Source organism: Mus musculus, chromosome 7 (assembly GCF_000001635.26).
Source record: "Mus musculus strain C57BL/6J chromosome 7, GRCm38.p6 C57BL/6J".
NCBI classification, from domain to species: Eukaryota; Metazoa; Chordata; class Mammalia; order Rodentia; family Muridae; genus Mus; species Mus musculus.
Genome location: NC_000073.6, coordinates 35,442,163 through 35,450,000, shown reverse-complemented (window position 1 = coordinate 35,450,000; position 7,838 = coordinate 35,442,163). Strand labels below are relative to the sequence as shown.

Below are 7,838 nucleotides of genomic sequence, written 5' to 3'. Positions count from 1 at the left end.
ACATCGGGAGACCTCGGTTCAGTAAACAAACAAGCAATCCTACACTTCTAGGGACCAGTGAGGCCAACACTGCTCAACACCGGTTGGCCAACCCCAACCCTGCTAACTCCTCACCTCTTTCTGGAGACTTGTGGTCTTGAGTTCAGTACTGTGGGTGGATTTCTCATCCTCTCTCCGTCTCCTCAGGCTTGTCTCCTCCATGGTTGCCCGCTGGTAGCTCCAGGGGCTGAGAGGAGAGTCTCTTGAGTCAGCTGGTGCAAACAAAATACAAAGGGTGGGGTCATCAAAGTCTCTAAGGAGCTGCTCCCGCTAAACAGAGCACAGTCCTCGGTCTCCCCAAGAATACTCTGTTCCACTCCAGGATGAAAGCCAGACCTGAGTGCTGTCCAAGCCACAGGGCTTCCTTCCCATTGCCCTTCTCATTATCTTGTATCCTCCTCCTTGCTCCCAGTACATCTAAAATATACTCTACTTCCATGATCCAGTGTCACTGCTTCTCAAAACTATAAAGGCATTATTACATATTACATGCATATTAATGCATACCTGTACTCCCAGTACCGAGGTAGCTGAGGTAGGAAATAGTAAGTTCAAGGCCAGCCTGGGTTACCCAGCAAGTCAAGCCAAATCGGGGTACATAGAAAGACTCTGTCTTTAAAAGAAAAAGGAAAAAGAAGAAAGATAAAATAAACCAAGAATTGAAAGGTACTGAAAAGTACTAAGGCAGGAATGATTTGCTGGGACAAACCAGCTCAGAGTACAGTACAGAGAGATGATGGAGAGAGGTGATGGTGGTACCCTGTATCTAAATCCCTTCTCTGTCTAGGCTCCAGCTCGACAGAAGCAGGACCTACCTGAGTCGGTGATACTCTCTCAGCTGACCACCACCCAGCCCGCAATTGTAGGGCCAAGCTCCAGGAAGGGCCATGTCTTGTGCCTAGGCGTGGAGGAAGCCAGAAGGTACAGAGGTCAACAGAGGTAATTATTAAACACCCACCTCCCCCGTTTTTTTTTTCCTTCTAGGCAACAAAGCCCAGATAGACACCGCCAGACACAAAATAGGAGAATCAGATAAGTTCAGCTTCTGCCAGGAACATTTCGGTTTTATTTATCTGTGCCTAGATCATTTTTGTGAAAAATGGATTCCTCTAGATCAGCTACTTCCTGTGAGGAGAAATACCTTCGGAGAGCAGGAACGGAGACTGCTGATAGAAGTGGGAAATCGCAGCAATAAACTTTGGAACCAGCCATTTACTATCTCACTGGGCTGGCCCTGGAGACTGAAAAGTGCTGAATCTGCAACTTCCCTTCCCGGTTGTTTTGCTACCTCCCAGGAATTTCCTTCAGGGAGTCCTCGTGCCCCAGCGGGAGCCGGCAGGAGGCTGGGTGAGGCCTTCCCGTGAAAGAAAGGAGGCCTCAAACAGGGTGCTCTATTTTACCAGGACTCCAGCCAAGTGCCTATCACATGCTGTTCAAAGAACCCAGGTCTTGATCACTGGACCATAGAGGGGAAAAGGAACATAAAGAGTCGTCCTTTGATAACTTCCCCCATGGGGAAACTGTGGCCCAGACAGTACCAGCAACAGAAGGCACTATAGATAGGATCCAATCCTGTATCTCCAATCTGAGTGGGAGGAGCCAGAGGCTCCCTGGCTGGGTTCAGTGGGGGTCTTGGCTACTGGTCCCACCGGCCTCAACCATCCACTTTTCTCCACACCAGCATTGGAGCTGAAGCTGTAGCTGAGACGTTATCAGACTGGGCGGAGCCAGCAAGGCCTCCTCTCTCTCCAGCCCCAAAGCTCCTCATTTAAACGTCACAGCACCAGCTGCCCCAGGGTAAGATCTAACAACATCCTCAAGAGTGGGATGGGACCGAAGGTCAGGGCAGAAGTTGTGGGGTTGGGGGTGGGGGGGACGACCTGCAGGAGGATGAGGGATGCTAATTGTCCCAGAGCCAGGGCACTGACTGAGAAGTGGTGTTGTTTTGCTTGTGTTTAGTTTTAAAAGCTGGGAATTTCAATGCTCCAAGCCCCTCCTTTGCTGTGGTTATCCTGAACTCTGCCTGCTAGCCTGACCTTAGCTCTCAGAATTTAACCGTCCAACTTTCTAATGTGTCTGTGCCCTTCTCCGGACACCCGCTGAAATCTGTCTGCTTGCTAGAGACACTCTATTTACTTGCCACAGCTTCTGAAGCTACCCCTCCACCATTGTTCTGCCCTCCCCCAGTGCAGAGAATCTTATCCATTTATACCTCGGAGCCTGCCTGCTTTCCCTCTTCTTTTGTGTATAAACTTGAACTCTCATGCCAATGAGTGTGAGGCCAGAGGTCAACCTCAACCTTGAGGGTATTTGTGTGGGTGTGTGCTATGCAGGTGTGTGGAGGTCAGAGGACAACGTTTGGCTCAGCAGCTGGCTCAGCAGTGGGAGGCTCTTGCCACCAAGCCTAGCAACCTGAGTTTGATCCCTGGGACCCCAGTTTATTTTGTTTTGTTTTGAGACAGCATCTCTTGCTGAGCTGCAGTTTATAGATGAGGCCAAGCCAGCTAGTACTGACTCCTAGCATCCACCTGCTCTCTGCTTCCTTGTGGAGGGGAATTGAACTTAGTCCCTCATGCCTGAGGGCAAAACAGCTTCTGTTTTTTGAGTTCCAAATTAGCCTAATTTTCTATTCTATTCTCTCTACTTCCAACAAAACTGCTCTGGGGGTGGGGGGGGGAGGGGGGAGAAGGAAGAGGAGGAGGAAGAAGAGGAGGAGGAAGAAGAAGGAGAAGAAGAAGGAGGAGGAGGAGAAGAAGAAGGAGAAGAAGAGGAGAAGGAGGAGAGGAGGAGAAGGAAAAGAAGAAGAAGAAGAAGAAGAAGAAGAAGAAGAAGAAGAAGAAGAAGAAGAAGAAGAAAAGGAGGAGGAGGAAGGAGAAAGAAAAACAAAAGGACTCTATCCTCTCCTCTCTTGGCTGACCCATGCTCTGTGCAGAATACTGTTCCTGGGCACTGGGTCTCTGGATGGCTAAGCTGGAGGCCAGCAGGGGGCCTGTCCCTAAGCACTCCTGTGTCCCTAGCACATAGTCCTAGCACTGGCCTATTTGTGTCTGCTAAGTACAACAGAATGACGCAGATTAACCCTGCTGCCAGTGGTCTAAGTAAGTTTTTTTTTTCCTTTCACTTTAAGAAATGAGGGTTTTTCTGGGCAGTAGTAGCGCATGCCTTTAATCCCAGCACTCAGGAAGCAGAGGCAGGAAGATCTCTGTGTTTGAGGCCAGCCTGGTCTACAGAGTGAGTTCCAGGACAGCCAGGGCTACACAGAGAAACCCTGTCTCAAAAACAAACAAACAAAACCCCCAAAAAGAAAGAAGCAGAGAAAGAGAAAGAAAGTAAGAAAGGGAGGAATCTTAACACATTGCCCAGGCTGGACCACAAACTTCCGAGCTTACACAATCTTGCCTTTGCCTGCTGAACAGCCAGGCTCACAGGTGGAGTGGAGCCAGACAGCCCTGAGAGCCCCTCACACTTTCGCAGTCTCTGTGCACAGATTTGATTATGGCTCAGAAATGTGAAAATGTGAACCGGGCCTGGTGGCATAGGCTTGTAACCCCAGGCTATTCAGAGGGGTGATTCAGGAGGATTGAGTCCAAGACCTGTTTGGGCAGCTTAGTGAGACCCTGACTCAAACCACAGAGCAGTATAAGGAAGGGCTAGAGAGCAGTCCAGTGGCGATGCTCATCTAGCTTGTGTAAGGCCCCGTGGGTCAATCCTTAGCTCCAGAATGTGGAGAGAGGAATAGAGCTAGTGACGGTGCCCCTCATGGACCTGTGAGGATAGCAGAGGCTCCGCACCCATGGCCTCTCAGAGTGCTGAGTTTGCAACATCTGGCTATAAGGATCCTTTGCCAAGGTCAGAAGGGTGTGCAGTGCCCTAGCACTGTACTTCCTGGGGGTCAGCTCCTGAATGCAGCTGATCTCCTATGGCAGGCAGCATTGGGATCAAATGACCCTTTCACAAGGGTCACCTAAGACAAATATTTCTGGTGGTCTTAGGAACTGACACATGGCTCCTTTATCCGCCTCCAGGTAGATATCCATATGCAGATATGCCACATAAGAGGTACCCAGTGTTATGACATTATAGCACCAGCCCCATCACAGATACCCTGAACAAATGCAATACAGGTGTATGTGACAGGGTTGGTGCCATTATGTGCTTAAGTGGGACAGTTGCACATGTGGAGAGCAGCGGTATCGGGGGAAAAAATGACACTTTATGAATTTTAATTACTGGGTAATTGTAAAATTATGTACTGTAAAACCATTAGCTACTGCATATATATATGCATATAAGTATGCATATATATGTGTGTGTGTGTGTGTGTATGTATATATATATATATATATGTATGTATATCAGTCTTTTTTTTTTTTTTTGGTTTTCCGAGACAGGGTTTCTCTGTGTAGCTCTGGCTGTCCTGGAACTCACTCTGTAGACCAGGCTGTCCATGAACTTAGAAATCCGCCTGCCTCTGCCTCCCGAGTGCTGGGATTAAAGGCATGCGCCGCCGCACCTGGCATGATCAGTCTTTTTATATTCAGCTGTGGTTGGTGTGAATACCAGCCCCCTTGTGATAGTAACAACTATGAACACAAACCCAGAATGGTAAATCATAGGAACCCTAGTGCACTGTACTGACCGAACTCTACCGTGTTTCGCCTTTTGTATTATTAGAGCTATTGTTATATAATACTTTCATCAGAAAAAATATCCCATGACAATGGATCCTATAGAGAAGAACGTTAAGAAAATATACTGAGGATTTTTAACAGTGTGGTTTTGCCTCAATAATTACAGCAGGAAATGTTATTTGTTGTGAAGTTCTGTCAACTGCATCTAAGAAGCTGAAGAAAATTCAATGCCATTTTGGTAGCAAGCATCTGAGCTTTGCCGGCAAGGTTACCAGCTATTTTAGAAGCAAAGCTGATGGACCCAAGAAAGCCAGACTTGACACTGGTGGTCTGTACCACAGACAACATGTTGCAGACATTGAAGCTTCATCCTCGGCAGCTCACAGAATTGCCAGACTATGGAACCTCACACCTCTGCTGGGGATTGACCCTTGCCGGCAGCCACACGCAGGGTTCAAGTTAGGATCGGAGGCTAGTTTGTTTCCAATTGAGGGCAAGTTCCTTAGCTAAGGACACTGTCTACAGAAGAAGAGATGACTTGTGAAGTGAAAATTTCTGGTTTCTTTGGAAACTCAGCTGTCATATGATGTTTTTCTGGGAGCTGTCTTGTGAGAGGATGTTATCCTGAAGCAGACGCTTGAGAGGGCATATGATGTTTTGCTGGGTCATGTTGAGCTTTGAGCTGTTGCTATGTATTGTGATGCTATACAGGACCTGGTTGCCCCAGAGACAAGAGAGTTTGTACATAGACCCAAGTGATGCTAGGTCACCTTGCCCGCCAAGTTATCCCTGATTAGTGAATAAAGACACTGACGGCCAATAGTTGGGCCAAAGAGACATAGGCAGGGTTTAAGGTTCCAGGGCTTGGGGTCAGAGGAGAACCATGAAGAGAAGAAAGTAGAGAGAGGAGAAAGCTGCCATGGGTTAGATGAGTCATAGAATAATGGCCACGTGGGTTGGCTAATTGGCGTTAAGAGCAGCCCAGACAAAACATGTCAAATTATATAATAGGATTATTGGCTGGGAAATAAACATAATAGCATAAAGGACAGATATCTGCCTAGTTCTATGCTAATTGAGGCTTATTATAATTTAAAGGTTGTGTGTTATATCTAGGAACTAAATGGTCAAAGACAGGACAGGGTAGAAACACCAGATTGGGATTAAATTTTTCTACAACAGGAATGGATGCTTGAGAGGGTGCCTGATGTTTAGAAAGAATATAAATATTTCCCTACAGACAGTGAGAGGACACTCTTGCATTGCTTTGCCTTGCAACGCTATATTGGTCTTTACTAGCCATATAACTCTTCATTAGTTTTCATAGAGAGAAATGCACCAAAGAGCTTCTTGTGGTATTCCGACGGGTTCTGTCTGCTTCTGTTGACTGCCAATTTGGTGGAGCCTTGTGGTTTCTGCTGGACTGAAACACTGCTACTGATTCACGTTTGGAGTTTGCTATTGAACTGAGCTGCTGGTATCCTGACAACAAAGATTAGAATCACCCCAGAGAACGACTTCTAAATAGGTCTGTAACCCCTTTTTCCTATTAATCTTTCTCTGCCACCTCTGGTCGGAGGGCTAAAAGGGAGGTTGAAGCTTTTAAGAATCCTAATCAAAATAGGTTTTTTTGTTTTGTTTTGTTTTGTTTTTTCGAGACAGGGTTTCTCTGTGTGGTCCTGGAACTCACTCTGTAGACCAGGCTGGCCTTGAACTCAGAAATCCGCCTGCCTCTGCCTCCCAAGTGCTGGGATTAAAGGTGTGCGCCACCATACCCAGCTCAAAATAGGTTTTAAAAGATCTAAGCCTACAGACATACCTGCTGATAGTCTTGGTCAGGGAATCCAGGAAATTAAATCTACTCCATTTCTAGTGTTTCCTAAGCACCTCCATGAATGTACAGACATTGCAAACTCTTCAAGGTCACTGGTTTATATGAGGTATAAGTGATGGTGACTTTAAAGATGATTCTTTTCTGCACACTTTTTTTTGTTTTTGTTTTTGTTTTTTTGTTGTTTTGAGACAGGGTTTCTCTGTAGCCCTGGCTGTCCTGGAACTCACTTTGTAGACCAGGCTGGCCTCAAACTCAGAAATCTGCCTGCTTCTGCCTCCCAAGTGCTGGGATTAAAGGCGTGCGCCACCACGCCCGCCTTCTGCACACTTCTTGAATCAATAGCTACTGCATGTGATGTATTTGATGCAGTCGGGCCATTTCTGAAAGACCGTAAGATCTCTTGGGGAAAGGTTTGTGGTGTTCGCATGCAGTGTGCCAACCAGCTGTGCTAGGATGTCAATCTGGATTTCAATATCTGGTACTGAACAAGTCACCAAAAGTCACCAGAATTCACCATATGAGCCACTGGCAAATATTGGCAATGAAGACCCTGCCACAAGAGTTACAAGAAGAGAATGAAAAGCATCCTAAGTTCTGCCGATTTTATAAAGGGAGCACTGTGGGACAGGTAGCGTGCTCGGAACAAAGCCCTGTTGTTTCACACTGAAGTCAGATGGTTGCTGAGAGAGTAAGTTTTAAAACATGTTTTTGAGCTTCATGATGAACTCAACATATTTTTAAATCAGAAAGCAAGATTGCAGTTCGAAGCGCTTGTCAGTGATAAAAAGAGAATTACAGAGCGGAGCTTATTTGGCTGTTCATCTTTGCCATCTTGAATGAGATAAATTGATCATGGCAAGGACCAAATGTAATGTGCCTTGATTTGTCTGAAAAGATATGGTCATTCCAAATGAGATTTTGGCTTTGGCAAAATACATAGGTGCTTGGGGGGTCTTCTGGCTGCCATGAGCTGGCCAGCCTGGGACAGGTGCTTCAAGTCCACCATTTCTTTCTTTCTGTTGTTGTCTTCTTCTTCTTCTTCTTCTTCTTCTTCTTCTTCTTCTTCTTCTTCTTCTTCTTCTTCTTCTTCTTCTTCTTCTTCTTCTTCTTCCTTCTTCTTCCTTCTTCTTCCTTCTTTTTCTTCCTTCTCCTCCTTCTTTCTTCTTCCTCCTCCTTCTTCTTCCTCCTCCTTCTTTCTTCTCCTTCCTTCTTCTCCTTCTTTCTTCTCCTTCTTCTCCTTCTCCTCCTCCTCCTTCTTCTTCTTCTTCTTCTTTTCTTCTTCCTCTGTATAGCCCTGGCTGTCCTGGAACTCACTCTGTTTACCAGGCTGGCCT

General features: G+C 46.4%; 1 protein-coding gene, 1 long non-coding RNA gene and 1 pseudogene across 11 annotated transcripts in view; 2 read left to right on the top strand and 1 right to left on the bottom strand.

Annotated features, from left to right (window-relative positions):
* Slc7a9 (solute carrier family 7 (cationic amino acid transporter, y+ system), member 9) overlaps positions 1-1,274 on the bottom strand; it is a 17,308-nt gene extending 16,034 nt beyond the window's left edge. For 2 of the 9 annotated variants that reach the window (XM_006540044.2, XM_006540047.2), the window contains exons 1-3: positions 1,181-1,273; positions 855-937; positions 115-251 (exon numbers count right to left, since the gene is read on the bottom strand). In XM_006540044.2, the coding sequence (XP_006540107.1) occupies positions 115-201 (87 nt within the window). In that variant the 5' untranslated portion in view covers positions 202-251; positions 855-937; positions 1,181-1,273. Of the gene's footprint in view, positions 1-114; positions 252-546; positions 823-854; positions 938-1,180 lie in introns of those variants that run through there. The other 7 variants (XM_006540045.3, XM_011250591.2, NM_001199015.1 and 4 more) reach the window with 7 other exon arrangements.
* Positions 1,028-7,838, top strand: part of Gm42378 — a 33,960-nt gene continuing 27,149 nt past the window's right edge. Inside the window, exons 1-3 of one of the 2 annotated variants that reach the window (XR_881963.3) lie at positions 1,028-1,386; positions 1,721-1,836; positions 5,989-6,198. This is a non-coding gene — a long non-coding RNA (predicted gene, 42378). The other variant, XR_881962.3, reaches the window with a different exon arrangement.
* On the top strand, positions 4,785-7,435 carry Gm18254 (predicted gene, 18254; annotated as a pseudogene).